This window comes from Peromyscus californicus, unplaced genomic scaffold, assembly GCF_007827085.1.
Source record: "Peromyscus californicus insignis strain IS unplaced genomic scaffold, ASM782708v3 Scaffold_13__1_contigs__length_99412109, whole genome shotgun sequence".
Classification (NCBI taxonomy): domain Eukaryota; kingdom Metazoa; phylum Chordata; class Mammalia; order Rodentia; family Cricetidae; genus Peromyscus; species Peromyscus californicus.
Genome location: NW_026294424.1, coordinates 66,999,561 through 67,023,407, shown reverse-complemented (window position 1 = coordinate 67,023,407; position 23,847 = coordinate 66,999,561). Strand labels below are relative to the sequence as shown.

Genomic DNA, 23,847 nt, shown 5'->3' with positions numbered 1-23,847 from the left:
TCATAACTCCAATGAATGGTTTTCCTGAACTCCAGGCAATTGTCTCAAGCAGATCAGAAGTAAGATTGTTGGAGGAGATTTTGCACTAACCCGAGGCGTGTGGCTTTCCTGAGCTGGCTAGAAGTAAACCCACAGGAATTGTCCAGGCCTCCCACACTGCCAATAAAGGAGAAGAAGAGGCTACAACCAGGCCGAGCTCACGTTCCCACCGAGACTCCCCCACGGTGCCCAGGCACCTGCTTTTCCTTTTCACCTGACTCTGCTCCTGTTACCTTTCCTTTGCTTTCCTTTTCCTTCCTTTCTGAGAAGAGCTCCTGTCTGTCACTTTTAAGCAACGCAATCTGTAGCCTGCTGTTCCTTTCATGAAAATTCTAGCTGCTGCAAGTCCACAGGCTACTTGATAGCCACAGAGCAAAAGGTTCTGTGTGAATGGTGCTTTGATTGAACTGGAATTTGTTGTACCTTTGAAGTCCGGGCTCTGCGTCAGTGATGTGCTATGCAGCACAGACACAGCCAGCAGCGCCTGGAGGGGCATCCCACACCCCCTCTGTATGATCCAGTTTTCCCAGATCCTCTTCAGCACTTTCATCATTTGGTGAAGAATGAGGAAGGTCTCCCCAGGCAGTCAGTAAGGCAAATCCCAGAGCTTTGAAGGAGGGACGTGTTTGCAAAGATTTAGAGAAGGGACTTAAACCTCCAGGATGGTCTGAAAGAGACTCCACTTTAACATACGGAAGGGTTGCTGTTTGTCTCTGCTTCAGCCAAGGACAGGAAGTTTCTTCTGATAGAGATACAGGGGAGTGGAAACAGCTTATCAGTAAAGACAAAGAGTCTTCTGTCAGATTAACTACAGGACTTCCTACAGCTGAGCAGACCAGCAAATGGCCTGCGCCAAAAGCCATTGGGTCCAGTGTGGTGGCTCCCTGTATTCTCTGCACTGGAGGCAGGAGGATTTTGGTGAATTCAAAGTCAACCTGAGCTGCATAAATGAGCTCCTAGCCAGACTGTGAAACCCTGCCTCCAGAGAAAAGAAAACAGTCATTTATATCAGGCAAGAAAGTTGCAGCAAAAACGTGCTCTTTTTTCTGAGGACAGTGTCTCAGTCCAAGGACCAGATTCCAAAGGACTGATTAGTACTGTCAATCCAAGGCTCCGCCCTCAGTTATTCACCCACAGTCATGTAGCTCCTACAACCCCATCCCCACTCATCTAGATCAACAGCACTTTTAGTCATGGACCAAGAGGACCCTCAGTTACTCAGAAGGCCAGACAATCTGAACACAGTAGCAGACACTAAAGGCAGAATCCACCCCCATTGTCCCAACCTCTTCCTCTTAATGGAAAATGGCCCCATGCTGCCCTTCTCAGTCCCACCTCAGAAAGGCCTGGGATGGACGGGAAGAGAGAAGCCCTGGGCAGACACCAGCAGAGATATAGACAAGCATCCTCAAAGGTCCTCGACGCTATCCCCAGGAACTTACTTCAAAACAGAACAGCAATAAGAGAGCCCTAGCAATGTGTCATGTTGTTCTTTGTGGGCAGCTACGTGTCCAGCCATATATGCATACCTGTAGGGCAAAGAACTGACTGGCCTTGGACTCAGTGTCCGCTTCCCCATTTACACAATGTGCCATGTGGCCGAGTCACTCAGTCAATCAAGCCATAATTTTCTCCTCTAGAGAATGCCAGGACTACCTCCTGAAACCTAGTCATGACCTGTTAAGGTTACCATACATCTTAGGAAAGAGTTTAGGAGACCCAAACTCATGACAAGACTATGTTCCATAAATCTATTCATAATGTGAAGGTTTGAAACTCCAAATGCATTTCCCCAATGGAATCATGCCACTTGGTAAGATTCCAAGAAACCAAGTCAACAGATTCCAAACGTGCTCTGATTTTGTACCACATTACATTTTAAGATGAGAAAAAAAAAATCACGACCAATGTCATGCAGTCACTTTAAAAAAAAAAATCATAAAATATATTCACCCAGATAAACCAGCATAATCAGATCTAGGGAATACACAGGGTATCAGAGGCTGGAAAAAGGTTTAATGTGGCTCTTTCCTGTGTCAGTGCAGAGCTTAACACAAGGACACTCAGCAAATGTTTGCTGTCCAGCCCTGAAGAAGTATGACTCCATGGTTGACACATGTTCTGGGTCAGGGAGACTCAGTTTGACTGCCCTTTCTCTTATCAGAGGTAACTGTGGGCAAAGCTCAGCCTCAGTTTCTTCAATGATAGAATGATGTTGTGGAATATTTGATCCAGCTGTGAAACTCTTGGATCAGGTGTCAGAGCCAGCAACTAGTTGACAAGAGTTAGCCCTAGAGAGTGCAGAGGACCCAGCCACATGGATAGAGACACAGGAAGGAGTAGAGAAGGACTCAGAGATTCTCTGAATTTTTGGTTTGGGAAGATGTGCAGAGGCTCTCTCTCTTACTGGGTCTCTGGCCAAAAAGGAAGGTCAGCTGGTTGCTCCTCAGCTTCTCTGAGCTAGCAGGTTTTCACCCCAACATCTGACTCCTGAGCCTTTATTGGCAAATAGAACAACTTCAATAAAAACAACACATGGCGGCCACGGCCAAGCCAGTGCCATTGGGACAGAAATCCTGTCAGGCTGCAGTCTGGGCAGCAGGGTGCTGACTTCAAGCCACAGGGCACAGATGGTAGTTAAAATATCAGTAGTTTCGGGTGCCGCCGCTAAGCCGACAGAAAAACAGCAGAATGATAACCTCAGTGTCTATCACATGGAGCGCCTGTGGAGATTGGATGGATTTTGTATTTTATGGCAAGGTCTGCTCTACAGTAAGAAATCTAAATGTGGCAGCAGTCATGACGTCATGATGTCATTGCACTCAGACCTACCTGTCCCAGGTGTGGCCTCCACTCATGCACCTTGCCTCATTCAGCAGGCAACAGCAGGCAGAGAGAGGAAAGTATAAGGAGAAACTACTGCAATTTCTTTTTCTTTTTTACACTAAAATATTATAAAAAAATAAACTATATAACACAGATTTATAATAATGCTAACGGTGAGAGTGTCTGCTCATTTAAAAAAAAACCCAGTAAGAGTTTCACACATCAAAATGTTTTGAAGAGCATTGATTTCTTCTCTTAGAGAAATCACTCGAACTGAAAAGCAAGAACAGAGTTAGACCTTGGCCCAGGTGGTCCCTCAAAAGGCGCAGCAAGCCACTGTCCTCAGCCATGAAGGAAACCTTGCACCTGTCCTTTTAGAATGTAACAGAAGCAAAGTCCTGCTCTCTAAAGGAGGTCACAAAGTTGGAGGAAGACAAGGAGATGGGGAGAGAAATGGACTGTGGTCGCCAGCCAGTCCGGTAAGCACACTGCCCGTGACCATGGAGCCAGCGAGCAGGCTGCTTCTGGGGGTCTCTTAGACAAGGGAGGTAGATTTTCCATAGACTGTCAACACTAGGACTCACAGAATAAAAGAAAAATAAAGTCAAAGAGGCTGCTGGGAGATGAGTCCTCCTGAGTTTAAGATATGGGCTTGTGTGGGCGCCTGGGGCAAGAAAGAAGGAGTAAGACACCTGCTCTAGGTAAAGGGCAAGCCTCTGTCCCTGCAGGATGGAAAGCTTAGGGGCAGATACAATCTATGTGTATGACACACACAAGAGCCACACCCAACCCAACCACTAACCTCTTCACATATGGGGGACTTTGGATAGCAGCTAAATGGGTCCTTTCATGGTGTACAAGTTTGAACTATGTATTCAATCTTCAAGATTATCCCGAAAACATTTTCCCTGTTAGCTTTGTAGGAGACAATGTTATGTGGAGGATGGAATGCTAGACCAGATGTCCAGCAGCTGTTATTCTCAGTCTAATTTCTGTTGTCAGCCTTGTCTTTGCACAAGCTGCCTCAGGCCTCAAAATTCTGTTTTCTCACCTGGAAAAAAAAAAAAAAAAAGAAAGAAAGAAAAGAAAAAAGAGCGGCATTCTCAGGCTTGAGTTTCTGTTCCAGCCCTGTGGAATCATTCTCTAATGATTTGCCTCTTACACCTAGAAATTGAGCACAAAGGAAGGGCATTAAGTATGTCTGGTTATTTGTACCGTCAGTCAATGCTTGACTAAACGCCTCCCATTCTTTCTTAATTATTTTATTTTCTATTTGGATGGTTATTCTGAGACTGCATTTCACTACCTAGACCAAGATGGAGGCTGACCTGGAACTTACTCTGTAACCCACGCTAACCCCAAATTCCAAATTCTCTTGCCTCGGACTCTCCAGTACCAGGTTTCAGGTGTAGTCCCCACAGCTGGCTCCCCCTCTCCTTCAATGTCTTTATTTTGCCATTACTTGATTATTTGGCAGTTCAAATACTGAAGGGAACTCAAGGCATTCACTCTTCAAAAGCTCCTTAATACAGACTAGTTTTGTAAGAGAGAGAATGAGCACATAAAATTGCATCGATATTTGACTGCAGGAAGCTGGAATCATGGTAATCAAATGCTCTCCTAATCCATGAGAATCAAAACAGGTATCATGGCTTCTGCCTTCTCCCTTCTTTGTAAGGGATCTATCCCAAGACCTTCAGCAGATGCTGAAACCCCAGATAGGGTCTATCTCTGTCTGTTTGCTATTATCTATCTATCTATCTATCTATCTATCTATCTATCTATCTATCATCTATCTATCTATCTATCATATATGATATTCTTATTCTATACCCACATACCTATTATAAAGATTAATTTCTAAGTCAGGCATAGTGATTTCATGAAAACAACCAAAACCAAAACAGAGTAATTATTGTTACAGTACAGTATAACAAATTAAATATATTCTGTCTCTTTGAAAATGTCTTATGGTACTTTCCCTTTTTTCCTTAGGGGAAGCACTTCATGGCCTCTCTTTAGTATATTTAAATTGCTGGCAACCCTACCTTGGTAACATTATGAAAACAGAATCGCGATCACTTAGGCACGTGAGATGGTTCAGTGGGTAGACATTCTCATCACCAAATCTGACGACCTGACCTTGATTCCCAGGATCTACATGAGAACTGACTCCCCCAAATTGTCCTTGACCACCACATGTGAGCCATGGCATGTGTGTGTCCCCCACACACAAATAAATGATTTTTTTCATTTTTATTATTTCATTTATTTATTTGTATATTTATTATTCTATTTCATTAAATTCTTTTTCAGGTAGAGATTACTTAAACACACCATGTCTCTATAACAGTGGATCTGATAATCAAGACAACTGCTGACTAGTGGGTGAGTACCATACACAGCGTGGATATTACTAGACAGATGTATCTGCACGGTTCTACTGCACTACTCAGAACACTATCCAATTTTAAACCTATATTTAATTCTGGAGTTTTCCATTGAATATTTCCAGACATAGTTAAACTAAGGAACTGAAGTCACTTAAAAAAAAAAATCTAGCCGGGCGGTGGTGGCGCACGCCTTTAATCCCAGCACTCGGGAGGCAGAGCCAGGCGGATCTCTGTGAGTTCGAGGCCAGCCTGGGCTACCAAGTGAGTTCCAGGAAAAGGCTCAAAGCTACACAGAGAAACCCTGTCTCGAAAAAACCAAAAAAAAAAAAAAAAAAAAAAAAAAATCCAAACCTATGGACAAGGAAGGCTAGTGAACTGGCCCACATGATTAAAATAAGGTAAATTCGCTACCCCAATATATTGCAGATAAGTTCCTTCCCTTTTTAACTGTCTCTTTCTTTGTCCCCAGATTCTATGTGATCATCTAAAAGGCATCCAACATTTAAAAATACATGAAAAATGGGAAGCAAGCTAGCAGCATCCGTTGAATTGCCAGATTCACTAGATATCCCATTGAAGAGGAAGCAGGAAGGAGTCAAGAGCCTGAGAAAGGCAGAGGCAGCAGCTGGCAGGAGTATGTCCAGCACAAACTGGATTTGTATGTACCATTTTCTACCTTAGGATTCTGTCTTCCACAGCCTACCCGCCATTCCCAGGCCAGGTTGGGAGTCCCCAGCTTATCAGACTTATCTCCCAAAGGGCACACTTATGGAAAATGAAAAGGTCAACCTGAAGTTATGTACACTTCCCAGGTTCAAGGACAAGCCAAGCTTGAACATTTTTGGCAAGAAACTAAAAGTATAAAGACTGACCTAAGAGAAGATGAAAAAGGAGAGAGAGAGAAAGCCTAGAACTCTAAAGATAATTCCAACTGAAATGTAAAAATCATTGATATGATTTAACATCATACCCCAAGGTCACAGAGATGGCCCTGGGTCACAAAACAAAACCAATAGTCATGGGTCTCAGAAAGGGACAGTGTGGGGAGTGGGTAGACATAAGAAGAGAGAGTTGGGGGAGGAGAGTAACCAGAATGCATTATGTCCATGTAGGAATTGTCAAAGGACTAATTAAATAAAAATTGTGAAGTCAATCATACAGAAGGATGCAGCAAAGCAGTCGTCACTAGAGACTGGGAAATGTGAGGGGAGCAGGCAGTAAGGCGCTGAAGTATGTGCAAGTCTAGTTCCTACAGCACAGCACTGTGGCTATCAGTTCAAGCAAGCTAATGATCATTTCCAAATGACTGCCATATAAAAAACTCCTGGCCCATAAAATGATTGACATCCAAGGTGATAGACATGCCTTTCACTCTGGCTAGTTTGCCATACACTGCAGTCCTGTATCAAGTTATGAGAACACACTCCGTGAAGATATAACAGAGTTGTATTTCAATAGAAAAATGGGAAAAAATAGAAGTTTAAAAAGTAGCACATCCAAAATAAGTGGGAAGAGAAAAAAAGAAACAAGTGTTCTTCTCATCTTCAATATAAGAAGAATCTGGGGGCTGGGGATTTAGCTCAGTAGTAGAGCGCTTGCCTAGCAAGCACAAGGCCCTGGGTTCAGTCCTCAGCTCCAGAACAAAAAAAAAAGAAAGAAAGAAAAAGAAAAAGAAGAATCTGAAACCAACGGCAACATCTTGTCATCCAGCTGCACTTTATAAGAAAAAAAGAAAACGGGTAAGTGCCAAAAATATTAGAAACTGTTGACAGAGATATTATTAGGAAGTTTCTGTTACGGGAAAAAAATAACGGAAAAATATTTATATAGTGCTTTACTCTGCTAATAAGCAGAGAGAAGAAGAATGATCTGCATACTGTCTTTTCTACAAAGGGAAGGAATGAAGCCCCAGAACAACTCAGGGTCCTGGATTCAACCACAGAACATTGGCTCTGGTGTTATCATTAGCAAGAAGTCCAGATTTTCATAGAACTTATTTAATCTCTGTAGATTTCCTCCAAAATCATAAGAGGACTGCTGAGACCTTATGACACTGACCTGAGCACACAGACCACTAATGATGTCAGTCCCTGCCCCATTGTCTCCAAAGCCGTCATCATCAGTTCCCAGGATGGCAGCCGCACAACTTACCACAAGACTGGAACCTCCATCTCCACAGCAATGCAATACCAGTGCTACAAAGGGCCTGCAACCAGAAAAATGGGTCAGCCGCACCTCTCCCCCACCACCAGGGCCATTGTTTTATCCTGAAATCCAACAGCAGCCAGCATCCGTGAGGCCAGGGTGGCTAGAGGCACTGGAACAGTGGTCATGCATTAAAAGAGGTTATATAACACCAGCCTTACACACTTTGTGTAGCTAGAGATGTGTGCTTGACTCCAGCAGAGCTCACTGCTCCATAAGGATATCAGTGGCGTAGTTAATATGTGTACTTGGAGAGACAACGAGGATATTGTCTTTGTAGATACTAAACAGTGCATTTGAGTTTTGTCCTATGTCTTTCCACCTCCAGATCAGTGGATTTCTGTTTTGTTTTTGTTTTTGTTTTCTGATCTATCTTCCAGTTCACAAATTTCCTTCAACTATTTGTTTATTCTGATGTTAAATCATTTCAGTGAATTTTTCCATTTCAGTTGGCTTTTTTTTTTTTTTTTGAGTTCCGGAATTTATTTTTCTCTGTTTTCCAATCTGTTAGGTCAGTTTTTATACTTTTAGTTTCTTGACAAAATGTTCAAGCATGGATTGTTCTTGAACCTGGGAATTACAGTTGCTTTATAGTTTGGACCTGATAAATCCCATACTGCAAGCTTCAGCAGGTCTACTTTTCTTGTCTGTTATTTCTGTTGATGATGGTTTATGCTCAGTCATCTTTCACTGTGTGCTGGACAGTGTACCTGAAAACACTATAGAAATAATTTGACACATACTGTCTTTCCCCTGATACTATTGATAGGAATAAAATTATTTTATCTATAGCAGTAGGATGTGTGTGCATATGGTGTGTATGTGTGTGTGTATATGGTGTGTGTATGGTGTGTGTGTGTGTGTAGTGTATGTGTGAGTGTGGTGTGTATGTGTGTGTGTATGGTGTGTGTGTGTAGTGTATGTGTGCGTGTGGTGTGTATGTGTGTGTGTATGGTGTGTGTGTATCTGTGTAGTGTATGTGTATGTGTGGTGTATATGTGTGTATGGTGTGTATGTGTGTGTATGGTATATGTGTGTGTATGGTATATGTGTGTGTATGGTGTATGTGTGTGTGTGTATGGTGTATGTGTGTGTGTGTATGGTGTATGTGTGTGTGTGTGTATGGTGTGTGTATGTATGGTATATGTGTGTGTGTATGGTGTGTATGTATGGTGTGTATGGTGTGTATGTGTGTGTGTATGGTGTATGTGTGTGTGTATGGTGTGTGTGTTTGTGTGTGTATGGTGTGTGTGTGTGTATGGTGTGTGTGTGTATGTGTGTCCTGTACATGTGGAGAACAGATGTTATTATCAGGTGTCTTCTTCTATCGTTCTCCATTTTTTGAGACGAGGTCTGTCACTGAGCCTGAGACCTGTCTCTGTCACTTCCCAGCACTGGGGTCATGAAGAAGTGCTGCCACGCTTTGTATTTTACATGGGTGCTGAGGATCCAAACTCAAGTCTTCATGCTTGCACAGCAGTACTTTAGTCCCCAAGCCATTGTCCCTCAGCCAAGTGTGTTGTGTGATATCTTGTGCTCTGACAAATAAAGCATGCCTGGAGATCACAGGGCGGAGCTAGTCACTAGTTAACCATAGAGGCCAGGCAGTGGTGGCACACACCTTCAATCCCAGCACTTGGGAGGAGGAAGCAGGAAGATCAGATGTTCAGGATATTCTGAGCTGCATAAGATTGAACCAGTCTAAAAGAGAAACTTTTAGTTTTGGTGCACATCTTTAATCCCAGCACAATCAGGAAGCAAAGACAGGAATATAAGGTGGGTGGAGACAGGATCTCAGCCCCCATTTGGTCTGAGGATTCATAGAGGTAAGAAGTATCTAGTGGCGGCTGCTCTGCTTCTCTGATCTTTCAGCTTTCACCCTTGATATCTGACTCTAGGTTTTATTGTTAAGACTAGTTAGGATCATGCTTCATCTGGCGCACAATGTGGAGCACAAACCCAGGACCCTGAGATTAAGAGTCACATGCTCTGCCGACTGAGTATTGTTAAAATAATCACAAATCAGCAGTTTCTTTTTTCCCTCACCATGCCCCCTTTATCTCTGGCAGTTCTGGGAACTGAACCTAAGGCCCCATGCATACCAGGTAAGTACTCTACCACTGAGTTCTACCTCCAGCCCTGAGCTTAATTTTCTTATATTATCACACACTATTTTTTTTAATAAAAGTAACTCAGAAAGATGCCTTTATTAAGCAGCATAGCTTATAAATTGATAAAATTCCCACTGCATGATGTCACCCTTTTTAACTCTTGAGGTTCATCACGTGTATCCATCCATTTTCATTGAACTCTTCTTTGAGCTGTTACCTAGTTCCCCCAGTCAACGATGACTTCTTGTCTAAAAGGGTTCAAACGAAGTATTTGGGTGTGTTCATGTGAAAACGATGGTTGTTTTCATAATTGTGCCCTTCTTTGTAGGAGCCAAATCTAAAAAAGAAATAACTGACATGGAAAAATTGTTCAGAGAGGAGGGTTGTTCTTACAGAAAATTCAACCATAAGTTATAGTACTTTTATCTACTTATCACAACATGAGTATTGATACGATCAATCTATAAAACAGCAAGTGATGAAACAGAAATTACAAAGGATTTGTGGGAAAGGCGGGTTGAAATCCTAACTCCAAAGCACTTTCCCTGGTAACAGATCATTTCAAAAGCACAAGCGTTCAGGGATCATCAGTTGAAAATGCTGCTGGAAAAACATGTGAGTTTTCTCTCTGGTCCTGGGTTTGAAGACTACCTGCCTTACAGGCACCTGCGGGTTTATCCGTGTGCATTTGTGCCTGTATAAAAGCTGCCTTGGCTCAGAGCTTCTAAATTGCCCACAATTGCTCATGTGTTGCGCCTCCCTTTGCTTCCCTGAAGGACTGCTAACCACATAGCCTTGGTGGATGTGAGGTAATGCTCAAGGCACAGAGAGCAAAGACCACCGCAAGTGGGCCACGGACTTTCTTTACTACATCGGCGGCCACGGTGAGCAGCGAGTCTCTGTACTGTAGATGACAGGAGTCCCTTTACTTCACCATCTTAAGGTGATAGTAAAGAAATAGTCAAATTTTGCAGAACCTTTGATTCTGTTGTTCTTTACCTACAACTAAATCCTCAGAAAGAAACAAAGAATGTGTCCAAGGACACAAGAAAGACCTTCTGGAAGACTTTTTGTAATAATGAGAGAATCAATATGCAAAATCAACCAAGCTGATTATCTAAAATTCAATACATCTGTACAATGAATATTATGCAATCATGAAATTTTTCAAGGAGGTTATTGTGGAAGAAAGTCCATAACATACTACTTGGATGAATAACAGCAAATTCACAAATAGGAAACACATGTGTATATATGTATGTGTATGTGTAAGTATAGCTATGTCATTTTCCTTTATGTATTAGGAATTAATAATATACATTATTGCATGGTATATAAATATATACAAGTATGAGGTCAGCAATGCTCAGACCCTCACAGAAAGATCAGTTTAAACAACTATCCACATGCAAAAATACCTTCACAAAGGTTAAAGAACTCAAGTGAGTGATAAAAGTACTAGAGTGAAGTATACATCTAATAATTTATCAACAAATGTATGATACACAAGATACATGATCAACAAAATGGTTACTTCCATAACATTTGTTCACGACTGTATCAATGTCTATATCTTGTCAGGGCCATCATTATTATAGGGTTCTTGGGCATTACTCTAAGGTTGTCGAATATTTTTCTCCTTTGGTAATGTAAGTAGAATCTTCTGGCACAATGAAAGTAGTAGGGATGAAGCATCCAAGCCACTACCAGCTTGATTTCTCCATGTTCTATGACTCAAGTATGTGTTGTCTTTAGCAATAAGTTCTTACCATCAATAATGAAGTATAATCAAGAGCAATAGCTTTAGCCTGCAATGTTTGGGGATCTATGGAACTCTAATGACTAACAACTCAAAAAAATGTAACTCCATACCTGGCACTGGGCTTTTTACTTGATAGCCTATGGTGTTTGGGGGAGGCATTGTCCTGCTGTGATGTGATAATTCTGTTTAAACTATATATTAAGAAGCTTCTTCAGTAGCAGATTTCCATATCACATTTCAAGAGGTCTTTAGTGTTAACGGATGGTTTCTAGGAAAGGGAGAGTAAGTTTTCTTCCAGATTACAATTCCTGAGAGGTTACCTATGCTCCAGTGATGGACCTCTACCCACACACATACAGTAAGCACCAAGTGGGCTCAGTGACTTTAAAGAGATAGAGAGAACACATGAAACTGGGAGGGAAAAGTAATGGGAGAGAGAAGTATTGGAGGGAAAGGGGAAAGGGTCTATGTGGTCTTAGCAGAGTTATAAGATGTTTTGTGTAAGCCTCATGTAACTACAAAGAAAAATCTTCAGTAGATAAATCAAGTCGAAAAGGAAGACATCAGGAGAAGAATACAATAAAAAAACCACAAAGCAATCAAAAAACAATTGTATAATGGCAGCTGTTAAGTTATTACCTATCAATTATTTTACATGTAAATGGATCAAATTCTCCACCCATGAAACAGATTGCAATCAAGTGAGGTTTTGTTTTGTTTTGTCCTTTTAGATCCAACTCTAAGCTGCCAGTACAACTCAATTTAGCTTTCGTAGCACACACAGGCTATGAGTGAAGGGCTGCAAAGATACTCCATTCAAATGACAACTAAGAGTGAACAGGGTGCCTATGCTCATAGCAGATAGAATAGACTTTAAATAAAAAACTGTCACAAGAGACAAAGAAGGTAATTATATAATGATAAGGAAGTCAGTTCATCAATGGAATGTAACAATTGTGAGTATGTGTATACTCAGGGTGCCTACATATGTAAATAGATGTTATAAAAGAAGGCATTAATAGAAGAGGAACTCAATAGCCATTTTCAGCAACAGATGCAGGACAAAGCAAATTCAACACTGCACTATAGCAAGATGAACTCAACAGACATATATACAGAATATACCACTAAGGCAGCAGATTAAACATTCTTTTCAAACTCACACATGGAACATTCTCCATAACTGATCCTTTGTTAGGACACAAAGCAGTCTTAATAAATGTAAGAACACTTGAACCATATCAACTATCCTTTCTAAACACAGTAGTATGAAGAAACTGGAAGACAATATTCAGAGGTAAGATTTCAGAATTCACAAATACGTAGAAATTAAAGCAACATACTCACAAACGACCAATGATTCAAAATAATAAAAAAGAAAAAATTAAATTATGGATGTGAGTTAAAATAGAAATATATCAAAACATACAGATATAGTAAGAGTGATTTTAAGAGAGAAGTCTGTAGCAATAATGGTATGAATTACGGGGGAATGATTTAAAGAGACAACTTTATGCCTTAGTAAGCTAGAAAAAGAACAAAACCATGCACTGAGTCAATGTGGGAAATAACAAAGATCAGAGCAAAATAATGAGAGCATAGAAAACCAAAAGATCAAAGAGACTGGGGGTCAGCCTCTAGAAAAGAATGAAAAACTGATAAAACTTTAGCTTCGCTTACTAACACTAAAGAGAAACCTCAGAGAAAATTATGAGTGAAAGGTATCACAGAAATACAAAAGATGGTCAGTCTACCATGAACAAATATCCACCAATAAACTAGATAACCTAAAAATGGATTGATTCACAGGAATATGCAACCTACCAACACTAATTTTTGAAGAAATGCAAAACATAAACAGTTTAGTAATGAGTATGAAGACGAGTCAGTTATCCACCACTCCCTCAAAATCAGCTCAAGACCTGTGGTTCTGTTGGTGTCTTCTAGCATTAAAGAAATGTTAAAGCCAGCCCTCTTCAGACTCTTCCAAGGAATTGAAAAAGAGAGAACCCTTCAAATAAATGTATTTTATTAGGTCAGAATTTTGTAGTCAGAAAATCTGACAGAAAAGCACAGGAGCTAAGTAGACACTTTTCAAAAACAAAACAAACAAAAAACATTCAAACAGCTGGCAGTTATATGGGGGAAATGCTGCATATCACTAACCAAGGGAACACAGGTAGAATCCCAAGGAAAGAGACAGTCCTGTAAGATGGCAGACTAACACTGCCTCTCCGTGACCCGGTTCAGGAGAAGAGTCAGCATAAGACAGAACACACTAAGGCTGGGACTGTAGCTCAACTGGTAGAGGGCCTGGCCTGCCTTGCATACCAATAGCCTTGGGTTCAGTACCAGTGCTGCATACACTCAGTGTGGGACTGTAACTGTGGTCATGAAGACGTGGATGCAGAACAATCAGGAGTTCAAGGTCATCCGTGACTACATAGTGAAGCCTGGGATATAGATCCCGAGAGAGGAGGGGAAGTGGGTGGAGGGAAGAAGGGAGAGAAAGGGTGAAGGAAAGAGAGATGGGGATGGAGGTAAGAAGGGATGGATATGGTCTACCAAAAAGAGGAAGAGATTTGGAAATTCACGAAGGTAGTGAGAGAACAGCTAAAAAGTGCAGAGGGACAGATTGGTGACATGGAAAAATGAGGGGTTCATGCTGAACCCAGCTCTGAATGGCTTTCCACCAGAGGAGGGGAAGCAGAAACCTCATGCAGAAGGGGAGCCAGGTGCCCTCAGGTAATGCCCACAGTGCTCACAAAACCTGAGATCTAGTTGGAGGCTTTGGAGAGACAGTGGTTCCTCTCCCCATCTAGATGGGTCAGCATTAGAGAAGAATCCTACTGTGCCACTCTGTATGATCGAGAGGGGTGGGAGTTGGTGTCATGTTGAAGAGGGACCTACTCTTTAAAGCTAAGCCATCTTGAGTACCTGAGATCAAGGATCAACCACAAGCCAGAAAGCTTGAATTGAACTGGACAGAACCTCAGTGTGAAGGACAGCCCTGGGGGAGGGGGGCTGTTGTGGAATGCATGGAGGGAGGCAGATGCTGGCAAGCCAAAAGGTACAGGTTGGCAGGACATGCAGTAGGATATATTAGATATGAAACTTTAGACTCACAAATATAGGAGAGATGACAGAGTATTTTTCTTTAATTTTGCAAAATACAAATAGACTAGATATTGTAACTGTAATTCTTGCTTGATAAATGTTGGTTATATATAATTTTACTATATTAAAGCTAAAACCTTCCTTTTTTTAATTAGATAGAAAAGGGGAAATGCTGGGGGATGTCTTTCTGTATGCTGTGAATATGTGTTAATAAATAAGCTGCTCTGGCCTATGGCAAGGCAGCTTAGAGGCAGGTGGGAAATCCAAGGAGAGAGACAGGAAGGAGAAAGGCAGAGTCTAGAGAGACACCAGAACTGCCAGGAGAAGCAAGATGTGAAAGTACCGGTAAGCCACGGCCAAGTGGCAACTTATAGATTAATAGAAATGGGTTAGCTAACAAGAGGCCTGCCATAGACCGTACAGTTTGTCAATAATATTAAGCCTCTGAGTGATTATTTTATAAGCAGCTGCAGGACCACAGGGCCAGGCGGGAACGGAGAAAACTTATGGCTACAAAACACAGGAAAGATGAGAGTCTCCAAGTCGAGCAGATAGACATACTGCCGTGTATAGAACCCACAGTCTACAGTATGTGAGGAGCCGCAGAGAAACTGAGCCAACTCTGCCTTTTTTCTTGTATTTCCACTTTCTTTTACTGCACATTCATGTTCACTTAGTTATGCTCAAAACAGCAACAACAAAACCTTCATGGGGCCTGAAGAGATGACTCTGTAGTTAAGAGCACTTGTTGCTCTTGCAGGGGACCTGGGTTCAATTCCCAGCACACATGATGGTTCACAGTCACCCTTAACTCCAGTTGCAGGGGGACCCTGTACCTTCCTATGACCTCCAAAGGCAACAAGTGCATACATGGTTCACATATACATATGCAGGCAAAACACTTGCCCATAAAACAAAATGAATACATACTTTTTAAAAAATCTTTAATTTTTTTCTATTTTAGTTCCCTTCATACATTAATAGATTTTCTTTTTTTTTGTTTTTCGAGACAGGGTTTCTCTGTGTTATTTTGGAGCCTGTCCTAGAATTCACTCTGTAGACCAGGCTGGCCTTGAACTCACAAAGATCTGCCTGGCTCTGTCTCCCAAGTGCTGGGATTAATGGCGTGTGCCACCACCACCTGGCACATTAATTGATTTTTATTGCACATTTTTTATTATCGGGCAAGCTTTAATCTTTTTCTTTTTGTGTTAGTTTATTCTTTGTTTTTCTCCCTCCCCTCTACTTTTTAACTCCTCTCTTTCTTTTCCCCCCAGAAACTGTTTAGTACTTGGACGGAAACAGACATATAAGCCAGGGGAATAGAACAGAAGACACAGAAACCAACCCACACAGCTAGAACCATATAATTTTCAACAAGGTTTCCAAAAAAAAAAATGGGGAAAAGATCATCTCTTCCACAAGTAGTTCAGAAAAACTAAATTTCCATCTGTGCAAGAATGAAACCAGAACCTCCCTTTGCCCCAGGATTGATTCAGGATCGACTGGAGACCTGAAGATAAGTCAGACACTTTGAAACTGCTGGAGGAAAACATAGGTAGAACACTTCAAGATAAAGGCAGGGCCGGGGACTTTCTTACAAGGACTCCAACAGTCCAGAAAATAGCAAGAGTGGTGTCGCATAAAACTTAACGATTCTGCCCAGCAAGTGAAACCATCACCAGAGTACAGAGAACTGGAGGGCGGGGGGGGTGGGGTGGGGGGTGGGGGGGGGTGGGGGGGGAATCCAGAATTTGAAAAAAATCTTTGCCCACTACACATCATCAGATAATTAATGTTTAGAACACCTGAAGAACTGCAGAAATTAAATATCAAACATCATCCAATCAAATTAGCCATCCAATGAACTAATCAAATGAATAGATAGTTCTCAAGAGAAAAAAAAAAAACACAGGTCAATAAATAATTTTGAAAAAGTATTCAATACCCTTCATCATATGGAAAATGAAAATTAAAACTGGAGATTCCCCCTCATCTCTATCAGAATGGCTATTATCAGGAAAACAAATGTTGGTGAGGATGTGGAGGAAGAAGGGTACTCCTGCTCTGTTGGAGGGAATGTAAACATGTGTAGCCACTATGGGAAAATCAGTGTTCAGGCACTTCAAAAAGCTAAACCTGGAACTACCATATGACCCATCCATACCACTCCTGGGTATATATACCCTGAAGACTATAAATGGGCATTCCACAGAGACACCTGCACATTCGTGTTTACCAGCTCTCTATTCATAATTGCTAGGAAATGGAACCTACCTCGATGTCCTTCAACCTCTAAGTGGAAGAAAAAAGTGGTACATGCACAGTGCAACTTCATTCAGTCAGAGAGAAAAACTGAAAACATCTGCAGAAAAGTGGTTGTAACTGGAAATCATTATGTTAAGCAAAATAAACTAGACTTGGGAAGACAGATACCACAGGTTTAATGTGTAGAATATATAGATTGAAGTGGTGTGTGTGTGTGTGTGTGTGTGTGTGTGTGTGTGTGTGTGTGTGTGTGAATGATTAAAATTATAAAGTGGAGCATGAGAGGAGAGGAAGAGATGTTAAGGAGGGTGAGGAGAAAAGGAAGAGACAGTAAGGAATTCTTGTCACAGACTCTATTACACTGTCTGGGGGAAGGAGAGGAAGGTGGCAGTGGGGGAGAGGATGAATAGGAACTAAGTATAATGATATATATGTTTGAAAACGTCATAAATGAAACCCATCACATTGTACGCTATGTTAAAAGTTGGATTTAAAGGGGTCTAGGGAGATAGTCAGTAAAATGCTTGCTGGGTTAGCCTGGAGACCTGAGTTTGAACCCTACGACCTGCATTTAATAAGTCAGGTGTGGTGGCATGTTTGTGCCATCAGGTGCTGCAGAGATAGAGGAGGCAGATGGAAGGGGCATGCTGGCCAGCCACTTTAGCCAAAATGGTGAACTGCAGGCCAGTGAGGAACTATTTCAAAGAATAAGAACAGCTCCTGGAACTAGGAATGAGACGCATCCAAGGCTGGCCTGTGTCCACACACACTGGAATATTATTCAGTCTTTGAAAAGAAAGAAATGCTGTCTTCTGTGGCACCTCCGTGGATGAACTTAGAGGCATTATGACCAGTGAACTAACCAGACACCTGGGGCTCAGCTGTCATCTCAGCCCTTGGGGAAACAGAGGCAGGAGGATTGTCTGTTTAAAACCAGCCTGGATTATAGAGGAAGTTCAAGGTCAGCCTGAGCTCCATAGTGAGACCCTGCTTCAAAGACAAATTAAAAACACAAAACAAGGACTTGAGGTGTGGCCAAGCGCTTGTCTGGGTTGTGCCAATCCCTGTTTCATCCTCTGGAAAAAGGGGTTGGGATATTGAGTGCAAGCATAAGGGAGAGTGTACTAATGCCGGGCAGTGGTGGCGCATGCCTTTAATCCCAGCATGTGGGAGGCAGAGGCAGGTGGATCTCTGTGAGTTTGAAGCCAGCCTGGGCTACAGAGTAACTTCCAGGAAAGGCACAAAGCTACACAGAGAAACCCTATCTCAAAACTGCCCTCCCCCCCCAAAAAAAGTGAGTGTTCTCACTTACATGTAGAACTTTTGGTGTTTTGGTTTTGTTTTGGTTTTTCAAGAGAGGGTTTCTTTGTGTGGCCATGACTGTCCTGGAACTTGCTCTGTAGACCAGGCTGGCCTCAAATTTTCTCAAATATTATTAAAGACCAGCTTTAATAATATTTTTTTCCCAGGAGCCCAGAAGAGAAACTACAAACAGTGAGAATTATTTTCCAGAAAACAATCTAAGTATGCTGAGCTCTATTATCCGTTTACTTTATTTTTCTGGGATAAAATCCTATCTACATAGCTTCAGTTCCGTTCTCATGCCTAGCTCCTTTCTTGCCTGATTTCTCTCTACATTTATCTGCTGTCCCCTCTAAGTTCTATCTTAATTCTCTCATCTTAATTCTGCCTCATCTAGGTTCTTCTCATCTTGTTCTTACCCAACTAGTCCTTCCCCATCTGGCTCTTCCTCACCTTCCATCTCATCCTCCAATTCTCTCTGGTCAAAATCCTCCTTATCCCTCTCTGTTCTCCAAAGTCTCTCAGGAATCCAGCTATAAACCCAAGCAATAGCAATCCTCCCCCCTCCAGCCAGGTCCCCAGGCTTGAATTCCTACAGGGTCATAAAGGCAGGTGAGAGTTTTCCTCAGGCAGTGACCATCAGGATTTCTTTCTTTCTTTTTCTTATTTTGGTTTTTCAAGACAAGGTTTCTCTGTGTAGCCCTGGCTATTCTATCTCTCACTCTGTAGCCCAGGCTGGCCTCGAACTCACAGAGATCCACCTGCCTCTGCTTCCTGTGTGCTGGGATTAAAGGCGTGTGCCACCACTGCCAGGCTTTCTTTTACAACCAAAAGGGGAGTGGTAAAAAAGGAGGCCAATTGAGAACTAATGACCGGTTAGTATATCAAAGAGGGAATTTATGTGCTCAATCTTGTTAGGATCCCACCCTCACTTCTGCACATGCAGCAGTTCAGGATCTTGTGTCTTACATCATCAGTGTGCACTGGCAACTATGTACACACCTTAAAAGGCAGACACAGATGCCGGGCAGTGGTGGCGCATGCCTTTAATCCCAGCACTCGGGAGGCAGAGGCAGGCAGATCTCTGTGAGTTCGAGGCCAGCCTGGGCTACAGAGTGAGTTCCAGGACAGGCGTAAAGCTACACAGAGAAACCCTGTCTCGAAAAACCAAAACAAAAAAAACAAAAACAAAAAAAAAAGCCGGACACAGACCCCACCCTCTCTCTCTGCTCTGCTCTGCTTTCCCCACCAACCATCCTTCTCTCTCTGCAGGCTCTTCTCTTTCCTCTCACCCCTTTCCCTTCTAATAAAGCTCTGAAAACTAACACTGGGTTCTGACATGACCACAACCTTTCCGTGAGGTAACCAGCACCACCACCAGCGTGGTTTATCATCCTTTCAAATCTACATTTCTAGAAGTGGTTAGGTAAGAAGTTAGGAGTCTATAATGTTAGTAGAGCTATATAAGAAAGGAGGGTCTCAGCCGGGCGGTGGTGGCGCACGCCTTTAATCCCAGCACTCGGGAGGCAGAGCCAGGAGGATCTCTATGAGTTCGAGGCCAGCCTGGACTACCAAGTGAGTTCCAGGAAAGGCGCAAAGCTACACAGAGAAACCCTGTCTCGAAAAATCCAAAAAAAAAAAAAAAAAAGAAAGGAGGGTCTCAGTTAAAATTGCACAAGAAATAAAGCTATCCACCTGACCCAAGAGACAGGCGTTGTTTCCATAAGGGTATTACCTTAGTTCAGGAGATCATTTGGCCTTGAATGCTTGATAGATATTTTAGATAAATGCACTGTTAGAAGTTCTTAGAACCATAGCATACAAGAAAATCATTGTAGGAACCAGCTAATTATATATATACAAAAGCTAAAATATCACCAAGACTTCTTAAGCCATGGCTTGACCTTTGAAAAAGTCCTTGACTTTTCCAAGTCGTAGCTTTTGTGATAGTAGCTGACTTCCATTACATTTTCCTGTGGCTTGCAGCCGAATTTAGAGAGATGCTGGGATTAAAGGCCTATGCTATCACTGCCTCGCTTGTTTTTGTTTGTTGTGTGTTGGTTTTGTTTGGAGGGGTTACATGCAGAACTTTTTAAAAGTTACACTTACAGAAGCAGCTAGCAAAGTGACAGTGGTTGCCTGGGGCTGACTAGGAGAAGACACGGGTCAAAGGATGTGATTTCAGCTCTGCTACTCAAAGGCATTGTGACCAGAGTGAATAAGAATGCAGCGAATATTTGAGTCTACTGAGAGAATATATCTTAAGTGTCCTGAGCAGGATTTTGTCATGAAGGCAAGCCTCCCCCAACACCTTCATTATTTTTGTAACTGAGCAAGAAAATAGTCCTCACTCAGCCACAGCTGTCTTGGCTCAATCTGCAGTTGTGGTTTGCCAAAAATAGTTTATTGAGCTCTTGCCACATTCCTGGTATATGAATAATAATAATAATAAAAAAAAAACAAGAAAATCTTCTCTGCCTAAAATTTTTATTTTCCAGTTAAGAAGTCATCTTTGACAAATTGACAAATTCAACAAAGAAAAAAAATGGCCCCCTGTGCTAACTATTTTTATGTCAACTTGATACGGACTAGAGTCACTGGGGAGATGGGAGCCTCACTTGAGAAAATGCCTCCATAAGATTGGGCTGCAAGCAACCCTGTAGGACATTTTCTTAATTAGTGATTCAAGTAGGAGGGTCCAGTTCATTGTGGTGAGGGCTGTCCCTGAGCTGGTGGCCGTGGGATCTATTAGAAAGCAGGCTGAACAAGCCATGGGAAGCAAGCCCGTAAGCAGCACTCCTCCACAGCCTCTCCATCAGCTCCTGCCTCCAGGTTCTTGCCCAGCTTGAGTTCCTACTCGGACTTCCTTTGATGATGAACTGTGTTGTGGAAGCATAAGCCACATAAACACTTGCTGGGGGATGTCTTTCCATAGGCTGTGAATACATGTTGTTCCCATTTGCTTAATAAATAAGCTGCTTCGGCCTATGGCAAGGCAGCTTAGAGGCAGGCAGGAAATCCAGAGAGAGAGACAGGAAAGAGAAAGGCGGGATGAGAGAGAAGCAAGCCTGCCACCCAAGGAGCAACAAGATGTCAGCAGACCGGTAACAGCACGGCCATGGGCCACGCAGCAAAACATAGATTAATAGGAATGGGTTGAGTTAAGTTATAAGAGCTAGCTAGCAAAAAGCCTGAGCCATAGACCAAACAGTTTGTAATTAATATTAAGCCTCTGAGTAACTATTTTATAAGTGGCTACAGGATCACGGGTGGGAGAGATTCATCTGGACCAGGGGGCCAGGCAGAACCAGAGAAACTTCTGGCTACAAACCCTTTCCTCCTCAAGTTGCTTTTGGTCGTGTGTTTCATCACAACACTAGATACCCTAATATTCCTGTTCTGAACGTGACACTCTTAACCTCTGAGCCATCTCTGCATTACACTTTGAAGTTGAAATTTGTCCTAGGCTAATGATATGCAGTTGGGTATTTTCTATGGCAAGAATCCCGAGGCTGACGTCACCATCACTTTCCTCTTACACACACAGCAAGAGAGAAACACTGTAACAAAGCCAGGCTGGGTTTCCCTCTCCTTGTATTAATCCCTGCACTCTGGTACAGTCCTCTCTCAGGAAGTAAACAAATCAAATGAAGTGTGGTCTCGTCCCTGACAAAGTCTGAGAGTTGTTGCAGCTGTGAGCTAGTGAAGTAGAAACGTCGAGTGATACAATGTCTGTCTAGGGCATGCTCAGTGTCCGGGTTGGCCTGGAAGTGCTATCTCGCCATCCACTGTTGCAAAGATTAGAGCACAAGCTTCAAATCACATGCTTGGCTACAAACAGATCTCTTAGACAACCTCTATTAAAAACCAAGCAAAATGAAATTCAATATCTCTTTCACGGTAGAATACCTGCAATGTAAGGGAATTGCCCACACTTCACAGTCTCAGCGTGAATTGCCCATTAGAATAACCTGCAAAGAACTGTTTAAGTCCCCAAACCAAGCATCATCACAGGGAGTCCTAATGAGTTGATCTGGGCCAAGACCAAACAGTGCAGTTTTCAAATGCTCTCAGGCTGAAGGGAAGGTGCAGCTGGGGAGAATCCCAGCAACCCTGCAGTGCTAATGGGCTGCCTTCCTCCTCAACAGCTCTGTCATTTAAGCCCAATGCAGCCGTGTTCCTCAGCCTGAACTTCCTCCTCAATAAAATGTTGGTAACAGCAGTTAATAACCCAATGACTTAAATCGAGATAACATGTAAAGAATCTGGGACAGAGCTGGAATATGGGAACCCTGGAATATTCACTGTCATGGTCACGTTAATGGCGATGATGATGACCTTGATGATGATGATGATGATGGTGAGAGTGATGATGGTAGCAGTGGTGGTGATGGGGACAATGATGATGGTAGTGGTGGTAGTGGTAATCATGACAAGAATGTGGCATTTTCCCTGAGGCTGGGGCTATCACATGTTTCTTCATTCCAGAAAGCAAAGATTATAACAAACCCATGAGTTAGAATCTTCACCATGACTTCCGTCACTTGAAATGAGCCTCTAGAATCTACCACGATTTTGAGCTCATAGGAGTTGATATCTGGACTCCGTAGGGGCATGTGGCAGCTTGTATCTGCCATCTACAGCAGGCAGAGAGGCGCTCACTCACCTGGGGTTGAAATGAACGTTCTTGGGGAGTCCTCTGTGTTCTATGACTACTCTCTGGTTGTCTCTGTAATTGGCAGGATCATCGGGGATCCTGAACTTGGCCATCTGAATCTCAGAGTCACTCAGTTCGGCATGAGAAATTCTTGCATAACCCAACCTGGAGCAGAAATAGAAACGGTTTGTAAAATGTCTCATTATAAAAATACTCTGATGAAGCCAGGAAGTACTGTCACATGTCTTTAGTCCTAGTACTTGGAGGGCAGAGGCAGTTGGATCTCTGAGTTCAAGGCCAGCCTGGTCTACAAAGAGTTCCAGGACAACCAGGGCTATACAGAGAAATCCTCTCTTGAAAAACAAAACAACAAAAAACACATTAGTTCTTCACAGTGCGGTGGTGGTGCACACCTTTAACCCCAGTACTCAGGAAGCAGAGGTAGGCGAATCTCTGTGAGTTCTAGGCCAGCCTGGTCTACAGATGAAGTTCCAGGACAGCCAGGACTATATACAGAAATCCTGAAATCCTGTCTTGAAGGGAAAAAAAAAATCCTCTGATGAGTACAGCAAAGCCCAACCAAAATTAGTGAGCTCTAATGGCTGGCACCTTCTGTACTAAGCTGGTTCCCCTTAACTTTTTCTTTTCTTTCTTTCTTTCTTTCTTTCTTTCTTTCTTTCTTTCTTTTTTTTTTTTTTTTAGGTTTTTCGAGACAGGGTTTCTCTGTGTAGCTTTGTACCCTTCCTGGAACTCACTCTGTAGCCCAGACTGGCCTAGAACTCACAGAGATCCACCTGGGGTCTGCTTCCAGAGTGCTGGGATTAAAGGCGTGCGCCACCACCGCCCGGCTGATTCCCTATTTCTAACTTGGCTTTGTGTCTCATGATTAGAATTAACTTGATTTATTACCCTAAATGTTAACAGAAATATTGTTTTCATAACATGGTAAACGAATAAGGAATATGTACATAGTTTTAGTTAACTCCACTTAGCAACCTTGCTTTAGTTTGTACACAAAGTGCTTCCCATATAATTATGTTTTAAGTTAATAATAGGATTTCTTCAGACTGACAGGAATACATGCTTAAACTTTCTTACCTTTCAAAATCCAAATATCACATGCATATTTCTAGGCACATTTACTAGTCTAAAAATCAAGGATTTTAT

The 23,847-nt window shown here is 42.3% G+C and overlaps 1 protein-coding gene across 1 annotated transcript in view; it reads right to left on the bottom strand.

Annotated features, from left to right (window-relative positions):
* Positions 1-8,903: 8,903 nt before the first annotated feature.
* Cwh43 (cell wall biogenesis 43 C-terminal homolog) overlaps positions 8,904-23,847 on the bottom strand; it is a 52,185-nt gene continuing 37,241 nt past the window's right edge. Inside the window, exons 15-16 of the mRNA XM_052735133.1 lie at positions 22,690-22,845; positions 8,904-9,911 (exon numbers count right to left, since the gene is read on the bottom strand). Coding sequence (XP_052591093.1) covers positions 9,833-9,911; positions 22,690-22,845 — 235 coding nt within the window. The 3' untranslated portion in view covers positions 8,904-9,832. The remainder of the gene's footprint in view (positions 9,912-22,689; positions 22,846-23,847) is intronic.